Raw genomic sequence first — 21943 nt, forward strand, 5'->3', positions numbered from 1 at the left:
TGGGGCCGCTAACAGGACCGCATGTGGGAATGGAGGACTTCGTTATTTCTCATCATTTAGCCTGAAAGTGCCTCCGGCCTGCTAATTTCCACACAAAACCATCGAAGTCTGTGCTACTTGTTTTTCATGTGAAGCCCATATTTATGCAAAAAAAAAAAAAATCAAGTTTAGATTAAAAACAATTCAGGCTATTTTCTCCTAAGAATGTCTGCCATTACTCAACGCCCTGTGGGCATTGTTGAGTTCCCCAACAGCGTAAATATTTATTCTCTTAAAATATACCCATAATCGCACGGCAGAAAGAGGTCCTGTATCTTCCACGCAAGGTGGCGCAGAGGGTCCTACGCAGCTCTGTGTCCCTGTCTGACAGCACAGCAGGGCTGCTCTCAATGGCCGGGACTCGGTGATTAATACAAGGCCCAGCTCTGTGCTCACTGTCCGCACACATTCCTTCCTCAGACATGGAAGTGAAGCAGATCAACAAACGTGCCTCCGGCCAGGCTTTCGAGCTGATCTTAAAGCCACCGTCTCCCATCTCAGAAGCCCCGCGAACTTTAGCTTCTCCCAAGAAGAAAGACCTGTCCCTGGAGGAGATCCAGAAGAAACTGGAGGCCGCCGAGGAGAGAAGAAAGGTAACTTTCCTGTACATTTTAAAAAATGTATGCTTACTTATGGTTGACATACATTAGAATAGTTTCTCTCCCTCTCTCTCTCTCTCTACACACACACACACACACACCCCTGGCTGAGGTTCCAGAGGACGGCACCTGGAAACGTGAGGGCCCTCAGTGGGCCTGGAGTCAGCCTACTTCTAGTAAAGTTGCTGCTTGTAGACTAGCTAGAGCCAGAGGTCTCAGACACTACAGAGCTCCACGCCCTGGTGCCCTGCCCCCATCGCGGGCCCCTCGCCCTAAGGGAGAAGGCACAGCCTCAGGTAACTTTACTCCAGGGCTGGTGGTGGGAGGCATGCAGGTCCGTGCTCCTCCCTCAGGTCTGCGTCCCCCCCCCCCCCCCGTGTAGTTTGCGGTTTTCCTTGGAACTAGGAACCACCCCTCCTCCCGCTTAGATTCTTCCTGCCAGATGCTCCCCGGGGATGAGGGCCAGGCGCTGGCCCTGCCCTCCCCGGCTGAGCTGCCTGCCGTGAAGTTGCTCCTCCTACGGGCAGGATCTTCCCTGGGATCTATGAGTGTCTTCCTGTGCTCACTTCTAAGCCTGGATGGCATTCTTTCTCCTTTTCCACTGGTTTGTGTTAGAGACCTTTTCTTTTGCCAAATTTTAATTCTTCACAATCAGATGGCCAAGAAAAGCCAAGGGTATTAGAAATGGAGGGCACTCAGAAACCCCAAGGACTTTGCACACAGCGTCAGTTCTGTCTGCATGTATCTGTACCAACGATGTGAATGTGGGCATCCATCCCATGAAGATACCTTTAATCAACCCAAGTGGAATTACTTTAGCTAATTCATACCTACATTGTATTTTCCACGGACTTTATCATCATATGTTTCTAGGATTATTTAGTCACTAAGAATATGCTCTATGCCCAATCTTGTGATTTAAATAGAAACTCTGCATTTATAATAATTTTCAATTTTATTAAGATATTGTCTATAAAAAGCCAACCCAGTAAACACTTCTATGTGACATGTATAAAGAGGATGAAGACAGTCCTTCTAAAAACTGAAATTTCTAACAGGGAGTGCAGGACAAGCACGTGTCTGTGTGTGTGTGTGCGCGCGTATGTATGTGTGTGCATATACATACAGATATATACATATGTATGTAGTATCAAATAACAAGCCTCAAAGATTAGAAGTCCTCAGGCTAACTTTTCTGAACCAGAAAGTACTGTCTGTTTAGGTGAGAAACAACGCGATCTCCCTGTGGTTGAAAACCGTCTTGCTGTGTCCTGTAACACACTGATCGCGATTTCACTTTCCACTGCAGGGTGATGTTCTCGAATGTCAGAGGAGGACTTCTTTATTTCTTATGTATATATTTATTGAAGTTGCCCACGTACTGTTGCTCTAAGTCAGAATTTTAAAAGGAGGAAACTAGCTACTAACCTGAATATATGTATAGAGCGTTGCTTTAAAAATATTTGTTCTCTTTGGGGGTTGTTAATTATAGCTTTCCTTGCATAGCCGAGCTAAGTTAATTTCATCCGTGACCATCCACCAAGACTTGGCTGCTGACAGATATTAATTATGGCTGTAACAGCAGCGAGCGGGCCGCATGCAGGCAGTTAAGTCCTCCCCATGCACTGGCATCAGAGGACACGGGTGTCGGTCCTGGGCTCACATAAGCAGGTTCTGGACCTGGTTAGAATACAAACTCAGTGACTGGGCTAAAATGGAGACTTAGACATGAAAATTCAGCAGCATGGTTCAGGGTGTTGCTAGTGTTTCTAGATTGGGCACTTAATTGGAAGGAAATCCTTAAAAAAAAAGGAAGAACAACACAAAGATCATCAGTGTTAACTGGGAGTTTTCATAAAACTCCGTGAGTTAACTACTTGCTGGTTCTGGTAAAATTCCTGCCCCATAACAACAGTAACTTATCAGCAATGAGACACTTATACAATTGAATTGAACTGGAAACTGGCCACGTGGCTAACAGACATCGGCACGTATAACCATCTGCATTATGACTCCCAAGAAAAACGCTTTTTGGAACCCTTTAAAATCAGCATTCCTCCGCATTTTTGCTATGACTTCTTGTTACAGTCTTCAAGGCAAAAATCATTATCTAGATTATGTCCTGGCAGTAGGGCTTTAATTAGAAGAAAATACAACTAATTAACAGAAAGTATCAACCGAAAAAATCATTACTTGATTTTATTCTGGTGGGTCGTACTGACTTAATTAGTGTTCATTTGAAGAACTGTTCGTTCTCTTTACAAAGCCTTCAGCAAGTGCATACATCTCAGCGATTATCTAAGCCGGGACATGCATATAACCAAAACCCGGCTCAACTAGCTCACACGAGAGCAGGGTGTGTGACTGGAAAGTCTAGGAGGGTTGCAGCTTCAAACCAGCTGGATTCAGGAGGCCGAGCAACATTATCAGAAAACGTTCTTTCCATCTGCTTCCAACTGGTTTCAGTAGTAAGAGTGTTTAGTTTCAAAGAGTCATCCCAAATTATTGTCCTCAAAAAGAGCTCCTCTTTCCTAAGAGTTCTACCAAAAGCCCTGGAACTAAGTCTTGATGGCCTGTCCTGGATCACATGTCCGACCCAGGGGAGACAGCACTTTGATTGGCTAGCCTGGATCACATGACCGGAAGAGCCCTCGCTAAGATCTCTGAGGTTAGAAGTGAGGAGGAGTGATGAAGACTACTGACATGTTCTTACCTGAAGAAAGGGAAATGGATGTTGACAAGAACAATTACAAGCATCCACAGTTTTAATCTGCAAATGTTAGATGACCATTAGAATAATGATTTTGCTCATGCACTATTCACTTTGTAATTCTCTTCTTTAGCCCTGCTGACATCCTGTGTGGATATTTTCATATAAAAAGAACAAACAAACAAAAACCCAGCTATGCAGCTATTGAAACCAGCACTGTCCAACAGACATATAATGTGAGCCACAGATGTATTTTAAATTCTCCTAGCAGTCGCATTTAAGAAGATAAAAAGGAAACATGGAACTAGCCACGTGTGGCTACAGCTGGAGGGCACAGAGACAGCTGATTAGACCTGGAAACTTATAGTGAACAATGGAGGAACTTTAGGCCTAACTTTTCCAAAGTGGTACCAGATAATATTCAGATTCAACTTTACCTGGTATTCTTCCTTACGTATTCTCTAATAGTTACATTGATATAAAGTCACAAAGAAACTTCCATGCTCTGATTGCAATCTTTGCATTATACAAACCAGCACAGGTGGAGTTTAGGACCAACAGAAAGGGGTGGGCTCTTCTAAATCCCACACTTCCTTCTGAGGTCTCAGTTTATGTGTCAATTCCTCACTATGGGGAGGGGGCTCCTCCAAACCCCTTTTTACTTGTTATTCTCTCTTGTGGTCATAGGTGCTCAGGACTATTTTTCCTTTGCAGTCCTTAGCACAATTGGTGCACACAATTGGTGAGCATATGTTTATCTGCATATTTACTTAGCCCTATATCCCCCATCTATACTAATAAAAGCATAATATGCTAATTAGAACAGACAGCCAAATAACCTTCCAGACGTTATTTCGGACATCCTTCCAGATAAAGCTGCAGTGACGGGGGCCGAGGCAGAGACAGCTAGGGGCAGTCAGGAAGGCAGGGGAGCAGTTAGGGGAAATCAGGCAGGCAGGCAGAGTGGTTAGGGGTGATCAGGCAGGCAAGTGGTTAGGAGCCAGCTATCCCAGATTGCAAGAGGGATGTCAGACTGCCAGTTTAGGCCCGAACCGGCAGTCAGACATCCCCCAAGGGGTCCTGGATTGGAGAAGGTGCAGGCCAGGCTGAGGCAATCCCCCCCCCCCATGTACAAATTTCATGCACTGGGCCTCTAATTAGATTATAAACTCCATGAAAGTATACGTTATATCTTCTATTTAATAGTGCTTGGCCATAGTTAGTACTACAAATATTTTTAAATGATAATTTGCAGAACAAATGCTGAAGTGGCAATATATAGCTTGTTTTTGTTTCATCCTCCCATCATAAAACAAAATAATAGTAAGTAAGTTTCCAAATGACACCTTCTGAGGTTGCATTAAGTAAACTCTACAATCCAAAGAATTCTCAGTCTGGGGAAAATCACTCAATCAACAGATATGTATTAAGCATGCTCTATTTGACAGGCCCTGTTCCATGCATTAGGGAGACCTCACCAACCTTACATGCCAGTGGGGGAGACACGGCAAGTACAAAAATGTACATGTCAGGTGATACTAAATAAAACAGGCTAAAGGGAATTGGTGGTGCTGGAGTGAAAAGCTCTGTTCATGTGGGGTGGTCGGGAAAGGCCTCTTGAATATGAGAACATTGGAAAAGCAGCATGAAGGGTAGAACATTGGAAGCAAAGAGAATGGTGAGTGCAAAGGCCCTGAGGTAGGAGGATGCTAGGATTGTTTGAGAAATAACAAGGAGGACAGTGTGGCTGAAGCAGAAAGAGCAGGGGGGACTGGTAGACATTGAGCATTTTAAGGAATTTGACTTTCAAGTAAATGGAAGGTCACTGAGGAAAATAAAACCATTTCACTGCTTGATATGAATTGCAGCGTCTTTTCACAGAAATATCTGCTTTAAAAAGCTGGGTGACTAGAAAAATAAAGAGTGTTAGATAAATAGAGAAGACATGAATAGTTCCAGAACTACCGATGCCCAGAGAGGATGCAGGAAGTGTTTTCAGGACAGTGGGTAGACCATCAGCTTGAACTAGCGGATCTGGGTGGGGGTGGGCGAGCAGTGAGGTGAGATTGTGGAGGGCCTTGCATGTCAAGCCAGGTGCTCACATTCCGTTATGTGAGAAACAAGGAGTCGCTAAAGGCTTTCTTCACAAGTACAGACGTGCAGCTTCGCCCAGTGGTCAGCTACATTTCCACTGCCCTGGGCCCATTGCCTCTCCCATATATTACACATTTTTAAAGACTCAGCCTGTCAAACATACTACATTTAAATAAGTATTAATAAATTCCTGTGTCATGGTTATAGTCAAAGGAATCTGTAACTGCCAATAATTCTGACCATCATAAAATAATAAACATTTTCTCACTAAATTGATATAATTCTAACTCAAAGTAAATACAGAGATAGCTGTGGACATAGATGTGAAATATGATTTCTGGTAGGACTTTTAAAACATAAAAAACTATGCGTTCCCCTCCATTAGCCCCTGCTCCTGAGAGCTCAGGGACCACATCTGGGCAGCGGTGGCCTGGGCTGTGTTGCGGGGCCTCTGGGTTCACAGCTGGACGGCTGCCCCGAGGCGCCTCCACACACCGGGAATTCACTCCGTGTTAAGTGTCCTGACACTTTCCTGGCTCCTCGCCCCATCTGCTGACCCGACTGCTGCTCTGACCATCTGGTTACTCTGTTGCACCAGCTTCCCTCAGGCTCCTCTGACCCAGAATTAATGCTCCGTTGATTAGCTGGTGGCAGTTTATTATTTAAAAAAATAAGACCTTTCCCACTTTTTCTCCCTTTTTAAATTATCTCTGGGAATCCACGGTCACCTCCATGAGACCATACTCTCTCATGAGGGCAGCTTGAAGCTCATATTCTGAAATCAAAGTTTCCATAGTGCAGCTGACCCACTGGGGCAAAATGGTAGGAACACTTAGTCATCCATCCTTCCGCCCACCCATTCATTCATTCAACAAACGTCACGTAGCAGGAGGCAGAAGAGCCACGCTAGCCGTGCATCCCGTTGGGTCAGGACAACGTCAGCTTTACTCCTGCTGTTCTGATATCATCGGTATTATTTCAATCTCCTACGTGTCCTGGTCTGGACAGTACATGATACGGACATCCTAACCCGGTGATGGTGAACCTTTTGAGCTCGGCGTGTCAGCATTTTGAAAAAACCTAACTTAACTCTGGTGCTGTGTCACATATAGAAATTTTTTGATATTTCCAACCATAGTAAAACAAAGACTTATATTTTTGATATTTATTTTATATATTTAAATGCCATTTAACAAAGAAAAATCAACCAAAAAAATGAGTTTGCGTGTCACCTCTGACACACGTGTCCTAGGTTCGCCATCACTGTCCTAAGCCAAGCACAGTGTTTACGAGTGTTTCTTAAAGCATAGTAGTTAAGAGCATATGGTTAAGAGAATGTCATGATTCAAAGCCTGGTTCCACCACTTAATGGCTGTGTGACTTTGAGCAAGCCACTAAACTCTCTGTCCTGTTCTAGCCATCTGTAAAGTGAGACAAATAATAGGGCCTACGTCACGGAGTCACTGTGAGAATTCGAGGAGTTAATTACTCCACACAAAGACATACAACCAGCACCGGGAAAGCACTGTTAGCTGTTCCTGAGCAAAAACACACCCAGTTCCTGGCTTCACAGATAACATGTTCTAGCAAATTCATAACTTTATAAAGAAAAGAAGTTCCTCAGTAATGTAAATACTGAAATGTTACCATACAATGTATTTCATAAATATTTCTAAATATTAAGAATATTATTTATCCAATTATAAAGAAAAATAGTTTGATAAGTGGCTTGAAAATTTAATGTTATGAGAAAATGATGAAAGCTGACGGATTTAAATGACATTGATAAAATCTCGTGTTAGAATTGATTAAATTATGAAGAATGCCACTCAAACCAGCCCTGTGACATATAATTGGCATCCTGACAATATTGGCACAATGAACTCCCAAGTCACTGAACTGCTGAAAGAAAGATGTGTTGCTTATTTTCATAAAATGGCATAAAAGTAGGTCATTAGTCACCAAACTTGATAAACTTATCTTTTGCATTTGTTGGCAACTCACATTGTAGGTGGCAATTAACGTCAAACCCAGGAAAAGAGGGGGTGGACTGTACAGCAATAGGTCCTGAACTGAAGGGCAGGATTATTCGCAGTTCCCGTGACCATGGCCACAGACCCCTCGCGCGTGTCCAGCTCCCCGGGGGCTGTGTCCCGAGGAGTTGACCCAATAAATGGGTACAGGCTTTAGCAGAAGGACTCGTTCTAAAGACTTTGGATTTTAATTATTTTAAATTTCTTATCCTGCTTCTGGTCCTTCAACACAAAGTGAATATTGCACCCTTTCGTTTCACACACTCCCATTCAGTTGTCATATTTTAACAAGACATTATTTGAAACTTTAATTGGGTTAATGTTTTCTTCATCGTTAACAGTAAATCAATCATTAGATGATCTCATGAGTGTCTGATAAACGGTGCTAGATGGAAAGTAACACACCCAAATGATGAGAAGGGACAAGAAAATGATGGGACAGAAAAATATTTTACTTCAGAAGTGAATGAAAACTAGCCCTTTCTACATGCGGTCTTAAATCTCCTTTGTGTACCTAACATAAAGTGAGCTTTATATACCCCTCAACTCAAATGTATCTTCCATTCGCTTGCACAGTAATTAAGTCTTCTACTCAGTAACATAAGAAATGGTAGTGAGCTCTCTGGGCAATGCTGCAGCGTTCCCACATGAACAATCACTCTTCTCCCAGACGCGTCATTTCTCCCTCCGCGTGCCTCTCGTGTACTTACTCCAATGATACCGAGTCCAGCGTGGCGCCTGGAAAAGGCGTTTGACGATGACATGCCTGTCATCCCCACAGCAGATGGAGGGGGCTCTGCGGGCTCCCAGGATGCCCCACTGGAGGTCTGGGTCTATAAATACATTTGCCTTGATAACAGCTGATCACTCCCATGCCCTAATTTCCTATTTCAGAATTGCAGTGACCTTCTACATGAGGCACATGCCACTCAGAACTGTCCCTCCATGGCCACCTCCTTTTCCCTTGGACAATTTATTTTTAGCAGCTTTCAGCAAATCCCACCTGTGTCAGTCCGTCCCTTGCTCTCTGCTAATCTACAGGAGCAAAGGACAAAGCAAGAGGGCCTATGCGACCATGTCAGGAGCCCGACTTCTGCAAAAATGAAGGCAAATGCTTCCACTCCTGTAGGTCACGCCTTTATTCTGCGCCCCATACTCATTGTGTGTCATGTTTTCATGCACTTTTCTGGATGACATGCCGATTTGCTCATTGATAGAAATATTGGGATCAGAACCAGTGGTGGCGTGGGAGATTCCACAAGAATCAGGAGAGAATCAGGAAGGGAGTTAAAGTTTGGCAGTGGTATCTGGGCGCTAGGCTATGAAAGAGGGAAGGAGAAATGGGATTTTCTGCAGCGAGGGAGTGACAGAGACTTGGGGCCCAAGGAAAGGCCCTCGAGACTCCTTGAAGAAGCTGTTTGAGTTGAGTGCATATGAGGAAGGACCGAAATAGGGAGCCATAACTATTTTCTCAGCGAGGCATTCATTTCATAATCGCTGTCTCAGCCGCAGTTTCTCAGAGACACAGATAAGTGTCAGGTCGTAGCAATGCGTTCGCTGAGACACAGTGGCTGTCACCATCCCCTCCAGTGCCGTCTCTGCCGTGTAGCAGTGGCCGCACGTGAGCGCACCCTGCACTGCTGCCTCGGTTTCTGTCTCACCCCGTGAGCTGCGCTAATGAAACGCGCTTGCACCCAGGCTGGGCCTCTCATTTGGCCTCAGTGGGTGCAGAAATGCTAATGAAATGAACCGGGCATTTCAGCTGAGCCAGTGCCACTTCTGGATGCAGCAGGCCAGGCCTCTCTCCACCACTGACAATGGGGCCCGCAGGCACCTGCTCCCACAGACCCAGGGTGCCCCACCTCGGCAAGAAGTCGACAAAGGTGTGTGTTGCTATTTTAGCCTTTTAATTCCAAGGGCTTCCTTTCCCAGACCTTTTCCCCTGCTGTCTCCTGATGGTCATCAGCTCTTTTGCAGAAGAAAATTAAGAATGCAAGATCCAAAGTTAACTTGAGCACCTGGAAATTAACAGTTACACAGTTACCCCTTAATAACTACCTGTGGTAACTCTCTCTGCAGAAAAATGGCCATAAAAAATCCAGGGGGCTCCCATTTATCCAGGTGGTGCCCATCTAACCAGGTGGCTCCTATGTAGCCAGGTAGTTCCCATCTATCCAGGGGGCTCCCATCTAGGTAGCTCCTATCTAGGCCACCAGGCTGGGTGTACTGAGGAGGAAGAGGGGAGGGCCTGCTAGTACCCTATCCAGAGAAGAACCACCCAGAAGCCCTGTCCACAGAGAGGGCTTGAAGTTACATTTTGTTGGGCTTTATTTTTATCTATTTGGTTTTCTTTCCTGGCGCTGCCTCAGGGTTTTCTGTCCATTACAAGAGAAACCTCAATTCTGATCTTACCTCTAGTTCTCAGACACGTGGCACCCTCATTTGTGATAACCCAGACTTCTCTCCCTCTGGAAGTGCTCCGGTCTGGGGGTTACAGATTGACTGCGTGTCTGAGATGAAGGATCAGTGGTTTCCTCCTGTTTCTTTGAGGTGCTCACTGACTGTGACATTTTCTATCGCTCTAGCCCATTCAGCGGATGAGGGTGGTGCAGAGGAGGGAGGTAGGAAAGGGTTGTATCATCACCATGAGGACCCTGAACCCACTGATGTCAATAACTCAAGATGTTTGCACACAAATATCCTGCACACAGGAGGCAGCCAGAATGTTACACCTGAGTTTAGCTGTACCAGTCGCTTCAATTACCATCATCTCCCAGTCACTGGGGTTTGAGTTTGGGTTTCAATAATGGCTTCCATTTTCCCAGTACTAGCTTACTCTGTACTGGACACTAGCTGAGTGCCTTGCAAACATTTCATTTGATGCTTATAAACAATCCTATGAGATAGGCACTATCTTTATCCAGATGCCAAAAGGTAATAATTGCGTAAAGACTTCCTCAGAGAAAAACTTTAAACACACACACACACACACACACACACACACACACACACACACATACACCTTCAATCAGTCTCTCTTTCTCTCTGAAACAATTCAGTAGCCCTGGTAGCAGAAAAGGAACAAAGTCAACGCAGGAAGCTTCACCAATAGTCCACCTGCAGGCAGGAGGATGAACCAGCTAGAAAATGCTTTTCATGTTTTTCCAGAAAAGCTCCATTTGATTTTGAACTTGTTTCGTGTTAACATTTTCTCCTTGTTTTTCATATCGGTTTTATGGCAAACTATAGTGAAGCAGGAATGTGGCCCACTGAGATGTCAGTGAAACCATTATGGGGTTAAAACTAGAAGTGGGCTCAGCTCCCAGGATTTTCTAATCTCCCAGGAATTAATCTCCCATGTCAACATGTTCCTGATAAAGGTCGGAATAAACACATCCACAGGACTCATTAGGCTTTCTGTAGAATATCACCATTTTTCCACGCCTGTAGAACTTTATCTGAGTTTCTATCCCTGTCAGATCTCATACTGTTTATACATCAAGATTTATTTAGTAAGACCCCATGACCACTACCTTCAACTATTGATGCTTTTAGTGGTATTAATACTTAACAGCCCATGGAATATATTTCTTATCTACCATTGTGTGGACACTCACATTTAATCCATCTCAGAGGACCAGCCAATCCCATGGAATTGCCCAGAAACAATGAGCGTGTAATAATTTAGTCTTACCCCCTGGAAAGTCCAGTATTAAACATCTACGTAGTTGTGGAGGAGCAAATGAATGTGGAAAGAAGTTAACACATCCAGGGTCACCAACACAGCTAAAACGTGAACACAGGCCTGTGCCAGTGTACTTTTCAAACATACACTGAGAACTGCCTGCATTATAGTCACTAGGGATGCTGGTCAAAAATATAGGCTCCTGGGTCTCACCAAACAGCCACAGAATCGAAATCTCTGGCGGTGGACACCAGGCCTCTGCTTGTTTACCAAGCTCCCTGGTGGCTGTTAACATTCATGCGCAGAACTGTGCTGCCCCCTGCTGCTGCAGGTGAATGGCAGTCCAGAAAATGCAGAGCAAAGGCAGGAGTGAGGGGTGTCTGCTCCTGGTGTTTCTGCTCAGATCACTAAGCAACCACAGGGTTTCAAAAATGACCTAGGTGACCTCAGAATGCTACAGAGAGGTCCCAACAAAGACTTCCTGTCGCCTGCGGCCTTAAGTTTGCACTATAGACAAGTCTCCAAGGATAATTTGGCACAAGACAAAAAGGGGGGGTTAGGGAGGGGGAGAGGGGCATGGAATTAAACCGGGAAGTGAGTGTAGTGATTAGATTGGCAAAAGCGGGAAGTTCGTTGCAGCACCCAGCCTACAGCTGATCTAAAATAATGAGGCAGAAAAAAGACCGACCTTGCTCCAGTCCTACCTATTGTCCGCAGGCTTCCGTGGATGTTGCTACCCAGTGATTAACAACAGCATCTCCTGTCACATAAATGCATAGCAGCCACTCATAAAAAACACAGGAACAAAAACTCCTCGGTGAGGGTTAAATGTTTCTTCTAAGACAGCCTGTCCAGAAAGCTCACATCTGAACATCCAGCTCCCGCCTGTAGGAAGCCCTGAGGCATGGTGGTAAGGGCCCAATGGCCAGCGTGCTCCGGCCAGACACGCTGCTTGTTTGCTAAGAGCGCGCTGGGGTCTGGGCCACCCCTCCTCCAGGCTCGCGTTGGGTGCCTAAGAGGACGTGTTTCTCTCGCCCAGTCTCAGGAGGCCCAGGTGCTGAAACAGCTGGCGGAGAAGCGGGAGCATGAGCGGGAAGTCCTGCAGAAGGCGCTGGAGGAAAACAACAACTTCAGCAAAATGGCCGAGGAAAAGCTGATCCTGAAGATGGAACAGATTAAGGAAAACCGTGAGGCTAATCTAGCTGCTATCATTGAACGTCTGCAGGAAAAGGTAATCACCTCGGGGTCCTGAGCAGGTGCATTCCTCAGACACCGCTGGGTGAACTGCAAATCAGGCACCAGAGACTGGGTCAGAGCCTGGGCATGCAGGCACAGCTCGCCCCGTGCTCGGCCCTCAGTGTAGACAGACCTAGTGGGGCTGTAACATGGGCCGGGCTTTGGGCCCCATCGGGAGGCTGGAATTGTGTCAAACTTCCAGGGCGAATGGGTTAAGGGGGGCTAGTTCATGCTTTTCCAACGTAGGAAAGACCACTGCACTAACCTTCAGAGCCAACCTATTGGAAATATTAAATTAGGACCATGCAATGCTTCATACATATATACTATATAATGCTTAATTTTAGTTTAACCACTAATTAATATGTAATGTTAAGTATATCAATATTAAGTTGGAAAAGTATATTTATCAGAAAAGGACAGAGTATTATGAATGGTGGGAACCTGTTGTCTCCACCTAGGAACATCTACGTGGAAAGCTCGGCTGTGATAACACTGCATGGAGCCAAAGTGAAGGGGAGCAGAGGGGAGGTGTTAATTTCCTCACCCCCATACCCTGGTGCCTTTCTCTCCACCGAATGTAAACTCGGTCCCACCAGTCAGGATGAGTGGTGCTGCAGATCCTCCCCAAAATGTTCCTTCTTGCCCTTCTGTGGGCTCTGTGCTATACACAGCCAGGGCCACCACCACCCACCACCTCCACTATTGCCATCATCACCACCACCACATCACCATCACCACCACCACCACCACCATTATCACCATCACAACCACCACCATCACCACCATCACTACCACCACCACCATCACCATCACCACCACCATCACCACCACCATCACTACCACCACCACCACCATCACCATCACCACCATAATCATTACCATCACTACCATCACCATAATCACCACCACCACTATCATCATCACCACCACCATCATCATCACTACCATCACCACCATCACCATCACCATAATCACCACCATCACCACCACCATCCTCACCATCACTACCATCACCACCACCATCATCATAATCACCATCACCACCACCACCATTACCACCCCTCAAAACCTTCCTTTCAAAATGGACAATGTAGCTATGAGTAGTCAACTTCTGTCCATTTTCAAAAATCAGATTAAGCCTTGTGAAAGAGGGTCTTTGAGATAGGCTGCCTCAATCCTTTTCTGAGCAGTCACCCCTGCCTGTCCTGGGTGCGATCGCATGCTAGGCACTGGAGATGCAGGGGGATATGGACTGTCCCTGTCACCAGAACACTCAGTGAGAGTTGAGACACTCCCGGCCCCTGTTTTCTGATTATTTCTTAGGAAGCTTCATGTCGTCTGTTAGAGTTGTCCCATCTCATCTACGAATCCGGCAGCCTCAGCCTGACATTCTAGTGATTCTTTGTTTTTTTTTTCACTCTCATTCTCTGACTGCAAATATCAGGCCAGAACCAAAGGAAATCAGACATAAAACCTAAAAATATATACAATGAATTCCATAGAGATTTTCATGGGCACCTGGACTCAGGAAGGCTCGGAAGCTTTGCTGGGCAGGGCATGTGAGGCTCTGGGGGGGTGTGAGGTTCGGGGTGACCTGGGCAGGAGCCAGAACAGCCACTGGATGCCTCAGTCAAACCCTAAAGTTGTGATTTAACTTCCTTGTGTAAGCCCAGTCCTTTCACACTCTCAGAACTATTCCACCTACAGTACATGGGTCAGGTTAGCATACGGAGGAGGCACCAGACACCAGCTCGCTGCAGGTTACATATGGTGGTACCATAGTGAGCGCTTGACTGAGAGGCAGGAGAGCAAAGCTCCACCGGCTAAAATTTAGACCCATGGCCCTGAACATTCCTCCATGTACCCTCAGTCTCCACTTTCCCACGCAACTGGTGAGATGCCTGCTGACAGGTTCTGGTACCATGGACAGCGGAGAAGCACTGTGTTCCATTCAGGATCATTGTGACTCCACCTTTACCTCACATCCTAGGCCCTAAAAAAACCCACGTGGCATTGCTAGGCATGGGCACACTCATCTCATCACAGCAGGATTCGCATTCGACCTGCAGAAAGTTCCCCACCTGATACATCAGGAACCCTGAGCAGCGGTCACTGTCTGGATTTACACAGTGGCCGTAACAGTGAAAATTCTCTTCTGGTCATAGTTTCGGTTGAATACAATGGTTGTTGTTTTTTTAAGATGTCGTAAGTCTCCTAAGAGCTTCTGCAATGTGACACATATTGGGTCCCATGTGTTCCTTTCTTGGGAAATGAGAACATTTCCTGAAGGTAGATGTCAAACGAGGTTCCTTCCAGTCAAGCACACCGCATGCAAAGGAGCGGGCGGGTCCCCCCGGTTCTGCGTGGAGCAGACAGCGGGCTCCGTGACCCAGCTTGTCCCTTGGTGTCTTGCAGGAGAGGCACGCCGCGGAGGTGCGCAGGAACAAGGAGCTGCAGGTGGAACTGTCCGGCTGAGGCGACGGAGGGTATGGCACGCCCCGCGGCTAGGAAGTCCCCCTGCCTATAGCATAAGGGATCATGCGATATCAGTATGAGAAATGTGTGACATGGTTTAAGAAGAACTCACTATTTAAAAAACACACAAAAACAGAATCAAAAATAAAAGAAATCAATGCGGTCTCTTTGCAGAATGTTTTGCTTGATGTTTAAAAAAAAAATACCTTGGTTCTTATTTTGTAAATATTTACATTTTTGTTAAAAAATACAAGTATTGCATTATGCAAGTTATTTCATAACCTTACATGTCCTGTAACAGGCTTTTGACGTTGTGTCTTTCCACGCAAATGAAATCGCTGGGTCTGTTCCTTCCGAAGCTCCCCCCGTCTGGCTCCCTTCCCTGCCTTTCTCGTTCCAACAGAAAGACGAGGTCAGTAGACAGTCTCTGGTGCTAGAGATCCACCATTGCCTAATGACCTAGACAGCGCTGCCATCCCCGAACCTGACCGAGCCCGTCCCTAGACCACGGGTGTTACGACTCCACACCTACATTTGTTCATTCATCACCTACTTACTGCCTAGAGACGGCAAAACCAGGCTAAGAATACCCACCAAGCGTAGCATTGACATTCGCTTCTGCTGGATCGTGTGCTCCCGATGTGCTTCGGTCTTAGAAAGGGATGGCTGAGAAGACAGGCCTGAGATCAATCTGGGTGGAAGCCAAAACAGGGGCCCTTTACAGTGCTGTTTTGAACGGCTCCAGCGCCGCGAAATCGCTCTTCGTGAAGTGGGCTTGGTTCTCTCCTTTAAGTTCTGTTGACGGAATGAGTTAATTAACGTGTCAGGTGGCTTATTTGTGGGTGCCATGATGGACGATGTTCATTTTCAGCTCTTACCTATAGAACAAGTACATGATGCTACTGAATAGTTTTCACTTGGAAACTGTGAGCTGGTCATTGCGTTGAAATACACACACACACACACACACACACACACACACACACACAGTCAGAAACACTGCGGACTTTCACACAAGCTGGTCTTTCTTCCCCAGTGTGAGGCAATCCTGCCGATTAAAAAAATCTATATCACTCCATCTGCGAGGGCTGACGCAGTGAAGGGGGTAGGCAGGGCACTGTGCCAACTCAGAATCACCAGACAGCCACGTCAGGACCTATCACAGTTTTGAAGTCGTTTCTCCCCACCTCCCAACTCCCCGAGGTTGCTGCCTGCATATTTACTCTTCATTAGTGCTCTTTCCTGTATGTCATTGTGAGCAAGCTGTGATGAATAAAGAATTGGAGTTCTGTGAACTAATCAAGGGTTGGTCTGTTCTCTTGCCCCCTCACGGGTCTGAGCCCAGAGTCCAGATCTGCAAATGGCCAGTGGATTAGACCGTCTCAGCAGCAAAGACCTGGAGCGTTTGAGACCTTGCTTCCCAACATATGTCGTCAGTTTGGCTCAAACTCACAAAAATTATCTAAAATAAACAAACAAATAAATAAGCAAAGAGACAGTAATTAGAGCTTGAGGAAGCCAGTGCGTGCTGGCTCCCTTCCCCTCTGGAGCAGCAGGCGGCCTCTCTTCTCTGCCCCTTTCTCAGGCCTGCACGGCAGGAGGTATCTTTGATCTGGTCCCCTTAACCACCTTCAGGACTGATGGAGGCACCACAGGCTCAGACCGAAACGATCGTTCTGAGGGTGAGAGCCCCTTTCAAAAACCCTGGAAGGTTCCTGGCACCCCCTCAGGCTCCCCAACGATCGTTCTGAGGGTGAGAGCCCCTTTCAAAAACCCTGGAAGGTTCCTGGCACCCCCTCAGGCTCCCCTGGCCCCAGGCCACCTCCCCAGCCTGTGAAAGTGCGGCCTCCCTGCCCTCCTGCTGCATTCGCACTGCCAATCACAAGGTGCACACATGGGTACAGCGGGTCCTGCCCATGGCCCAGATGGTCCTACAGGACCAGTGGAACCACGTCCAGTTTAGCAGGAAATCATAAATAATTGAAACCACACGGATTTATGAAAAAAATAAACTGGGCTGTCATCCATGGCAGTGCTAACAAGCCAAGTTGAAGGTTGAGGCCATCTGGTCTCCACCTTGAGCATCTGTACTTGTGGGGAAAATCTAGCCCTGCAACACTATGCACACAAATGCTTAAAAACAGGAGCTCTGAGATCCCTTTTTTGGAATATCAATCAGCTTCTGATTGGTTTACTTTGGTGGTAACTAGAGTCACAGGCATTATTTTCAAGGGTAAGAGAACAAAAGGGTAAAAAAGAAAACCCTAGCACACAAAAGCTTCCCGTGCATGTTTGTGTCAACCACCTCTGCAGGTTATAATTCCCTAACACACCAGCCCCACGGCTGAGGCTCCCACAGATCCTTCGTGTATTCAAGGTAGGAGCAAGGTTTATGAACACTCATTTAAATCCATTGGTCCCCCAAAGTCTCTTCAGACCTGTTTGTGATGAAGATGGTACCTCACCCCCTAAATACCCATTAAATAAGGTATCGATTCGGTTCTGCGAGCTCTGTGACAGACAGTGAGCCTGGCCACGATGTTCTGCAATGGGACACACTGTCACGGAATTGTCCCCTCTCCCTCTTCTTGGGTCATAATCAACTCTTCTCTCTTCCTTGCCCCCCACAGTCCAGTGGCGTCCATTCCTGTATCAATGGATAAGGATGTGATGGATGTTTTATTTTTTATTTTGAGAGAGAGAGAGAGAGAGAGAGAGAGAGAGAGAGAGAGAGGAAGGGAGAGAGACTCATCAATTTGTTGTCCCACTTATTCATGCATTCATTGGTTGACTCTTGTATGTGCCCTGACCAGGGATCAAACCCATAATCTTGGCATATTGGGACAATACACTAGCCCGCTGAGCAACCCAGCCAGGGTATGATGGATATTTTAGAGGCCATCCATTTCTACATCCAAGAAGCGGGCCTTTCTGCTAACTTTTAGGTTAGCAGCAGCACTCAGGTCTTTGAGGAAAAATAAATGCTATGCTCTCCTATTCAAATCATACTGCCGTATTTTTCCTACCCATATCGACCAAGTTTCTAGAAGTTGTTTCTCTTCCTTCACCTCGTATGTACCCCTTCACCTACCGCCGTCTGCCTTCTGCCCTCAGTCTCCAGTGAAACTAGTCCCACCTGCACCAATGGCCTCTTTGCTGCTAAACCAAATAGAAACTCAGTCTGGCCAAGACGACCAAGGTCAGCCCCAGGTCCTACCTGCCCTAAGAGTCTTCCTGGAACCTCTCCCACCCGCTCAGCTGGTGAGCCACCCACCTCTCCGGTGTGCGCCCAAAGTGCTCTGTGCACAACACTGGAAGCGGCCAAGGACTGCGGCTAAGGTGGGGGTTAAGGTGCCCAGCTTTCGGACCCTGGGCAGGTGCTTGTCTCCTTTAAATTTCCTCACCCGGAAGTTGGGGTGGTTTCCGGACTCATTGTTCTCACCTCCTCACTCTCTCCATGCACCCTGACCCTCTGCCCTGTGACTCAGTGGTACCTCCCCTCAGAGCAGGCCGTGGATGCTGGGTGTGGCCGTGCGTACACTGACCCCTGCAACGACAAGGGACTGGACCGAGTTGAGGCTTGAAATGTGCAGAGGCTTGCCAGCTTTCACTCCCAGCCTGTCGCCAGGACGTGCCACCCAGGGGCTGCTGGGACGGGGGCATGACCCGCACCCACTCAAACACCTGGGCTGTTGCCATGCCCGGCCGGCACCAGCCGGAACCGGAAAGAAAACACGCAGGAAAAGTCAATGCGTCGTCCTGAGCCCCCGAGACTTGATGTGGCGTGTAACACGGCGTTACTCTGAAAGGGCCCATGTGACGTCTGAGAAGATCGCTGAGGTTAAAGGAGCGAATATAAGATGCCTTCACCCGGCACCGGGTGCGCAGTAAATATCCAATCGTTATTCATTATCAACATAGGCCACACTGCGCTTTACTTTCTGTTTGCTTAGCTGTTCCTCTCATTTAACCATTAGTTCCTCTAAGGCAGAATCTCTACATTTATTATTGAATCCCTAGCATTTAGCAAGTGTTACACACACACACACACACACACGCGCGCGCGCGCGCACACACACACGCACACACGCACACACACACACAAATGCAGGAGCAAAATGAATGAATGCATCCAGCGGAGACGAATACGCAGCGCCGAGCTTGGCCTCTGTGGGGCTTCATAAACATTCGCTTCCATCCGGCTCCCTTCCGCTGCAGCCCAGCAGTGTCTGCTTGGTTTTACATTCTTTGAAATTAAGCTTTATGTCCTGCAAAGGACCGTTTTAGATGATCAGAAACTTCTGTGAAAATTGGAAAACTTGCCAACACCTCACCATGAAGGAAAACAGATTTAAGTCACTAGGGTGAACTCGCTGACAGGGATTGAACACCACTGACAGAAACCGCCGTCCTGAACACTGAACGCACATTGTCCCCTTTAAGCCTCCAGTTCCCTCTGTCAACAGCATCATTTCCAATGGCAACCCCGGGACACTGCTGCCCCGGCAGGCGCCCGTCCCACCCAGGTGGCCTGGGGCTCTGCCTGGCTCTTGGTGGCCACTTCCAGGTCATTCTTCCTCCTCCCAACACCCACTCCTGACTCTCATGTCGCCAGACCACTCAGCCTCTTCTCTCCATTGTTGGCGGTCACTGCCAGCCCCAGGCCACGCCCCCCTCGCTCCCTGTGATTTCTAGTTCCCGGTCACTGTTACTCTCTTCAACCCCATTCCTGTCCTGACCACTGGCCATTTTCATACCACGCAGATGACGCTTCCATACTCTGCTCCGAGTCCCATGACATCCCCTCCTCTAGTGAGCCTGACCCTCTGCTTTCTCCACGCCACCCAGCTCCTGGCTCTGCCCTAGACCGCGTCGTTATCAGGACTCACAATCCCTCCACCATCTCCATGCCAGGCACCCCACTCTTTGGCCTTCGCCTCCTGTTTTTCCAGCCGAATCCCTGTCCTTCAAGAACCCAATCCCTGGGTCAGACCTCGTGTGTCCTTCCCCCCACGGTCATCACGTCCCCCCTTACCAGCTTCTTTCCCCTGGGCAATCATCGCAATCTCTCTCTTCTATGTCCAGACAACTGCCTCCCTCAGTGTGCTGTTTCCAGCTGGCCAAACCCATGACCTACTAAACTAACTCTCCACTGAGCCCATGCCTGTTCCCATGCAGATGAAGACAGCTATCCTGACCTTCCTTTAAATTCAAGAACATAAACCTCAAGCAAGCCCTTCACATTTCCCAGCAACCACGCTTTAGTTCTCTTAAACCTCCTCGAACTTCTAACATCTCCTTCTTATCCTCACACCCAGCTGATGACTCACTGAGAAAAGAAGTAATTGGGATATGATATGCATGGACCCCAGCAACACATCCCCCGCCCCTCACACTTCTGCTCCGCCTTTTCTGCTGTGACCAGGGATGAGCCATTTCTACACGAGGCCCAACTTCTCTCACCAGCTCAGATGGATCACTCCAGGAATTCTCCCCCCTCCCTTCTATGTCATGTTTCTTTCTACAGCAGCAGCATTAAACATGCTATCACTTCTTCCATCCTAGAAAAATCCTATTGCATTTTCCAACCAGCCACTGACCATTCCCCAGCTCCCTGTGCAGCACTGTCTCACTCACTGTCCTTTCTCTCCTCCTCATCTCTCTTGAACCCTCTCCATGAGGCCTCAGCCCACACTGCGCTGTCCTTAAGAGGCTTGTCAGGTTCCCCACACAATCTCCATGCTGCTGGGTCGAAGGTGAATTCTCAGCCTCATCTTGTTTGACACTATTTGACATAACTGATGACTGTCTCCTCTATGATATCTTTCTTTTTCTCTTTCTTTCTTTTAAATCCTCACCTAAGGATATGTTTGTATTGATTTTTTTTTTTTTTTGAGCGAGAGACACATGGATCAGCCGCCTCCCATACGCATCTCAACTAGGGATCAAACCCACAACCTAGGTATGTTCCCTGATTGGGAATTGAACCCACAACCTTTTGGTGAATAGGATGATGCTCCAACCAACTGAGCCTCCTGGCCAGGGCTTCTCCGTGATATCTTCCTTCTCAAGGCCGTCACTGCCCCGAACGTAAACATCATCTACATACTGACAGCTCCCAAACCCGTTATCTCTAGACTCGTCGTCTGAACTTCAGTCTCATAGAGCCAGATGAGCACTCAACATCTGCATTTGTATGTTTGTACAATGGGCACCTCATTTTAACATGGCCACTGCAAAGCTCCCCTCATTCCCTCCCATCCTGCTCCCTCCGACTTCGACTTCATTTTCATCCTTCTAATTGCTGTCAAAAACCATGTAGTCATCTTTCATACCACCAGGGGGCAGTGTCTGATCACATGTGCCGACAACTCCTTAACCCTGGCAATTGTTTTACACGGGAAGCACCCCTGTCCACTCATCTAAGAAATAAAAGACTTGGACATAAAATACTACCCATTGCTTTGACATCACTAATTAAATACATGATGACAAATACTGTGGTTGGATTAAAATGTATTAGAATGGAAGAAAAAAAGAAATGTGTTTCATATCCATAATCTATAATTATCCTTATCTAACAGAACACATCTCCACTTCCCAATTGGTCACCACTCTCACCACCCAGCCGCCGGTGCAGCAGGTGCTCACCCCGGTGACAAGCAGTCTTCGGCTTCCGCTCGGCACTGATGCTGTCTGAGCACTTTCAGCCGCTGCAGCCTTCCCAGTGAACGGCCCTGCTTCCCCTCCTCACAACTCATCCAGATAGACAAGAGGCCATTATCACTTCTGGTTGGCAGATAAGGAAACACGGAGGGCGCCCTGCTTTTCGGGGCAGAACTGAAAGCGGCCTCCCAGTGGACAGGCTGCCCAGCACTCACTGGACGCAGCACCAGCCCCACGATCGGGCCCCGAACACTGCCATTGCCTGGTGAACTGGGATGGCCAGCTGCTCTCCAGGTGAGACACCTAGAGATGCTATTCCTGGCAGAGCACCGGGGCTATAAAGAAGGTGGTTCCCAGAGGCCTCGGCAACATCTTCACCAGGAACCATTAATGGGAGATCCCA

The 21943-nt window shown here is 47.2% G+C and overlaps 1 protein-coding gene across 1 annotated transcript in view; it reads left to right on the forward strand.

The window, feature by feature from the left end:
* The window catches only part of STMN2 (stathmin 2), a 38220-nt gene extending 22047 nt beyond the window's left edge, over positions 1-16173 (forward strand). The window contains exons 3-5 of the mRNA XM_081111243.1: positions 460-632; positions 12200-12391; positions 14815-16173. Coding sequence (XP_080967369.1) covers positions 460-632; positions 12200-12391; positions 14815-14874 — 425 coding nt within the window. The 3' untranslated portion in view covers positions 14875-16173. The remainder of the gene's footprint in view (positions 1-459; positions 633-12199; positions 12392-14814) is intronic.
* Positions 16174-21943: the final 5770 nt, after the last annotated feature.

Source organism: Myotis nattereri, assembly GCF_964212035.1.
Source record: "Myotis nattereri genome assembly, chromosome: 17".
Taxonomy (NCBI): Eukaryota; Metazoa; Chordata; class Mammalia; order Chiroptera; family Vespertilionidae; genus Myotis; species Myotis nattereri.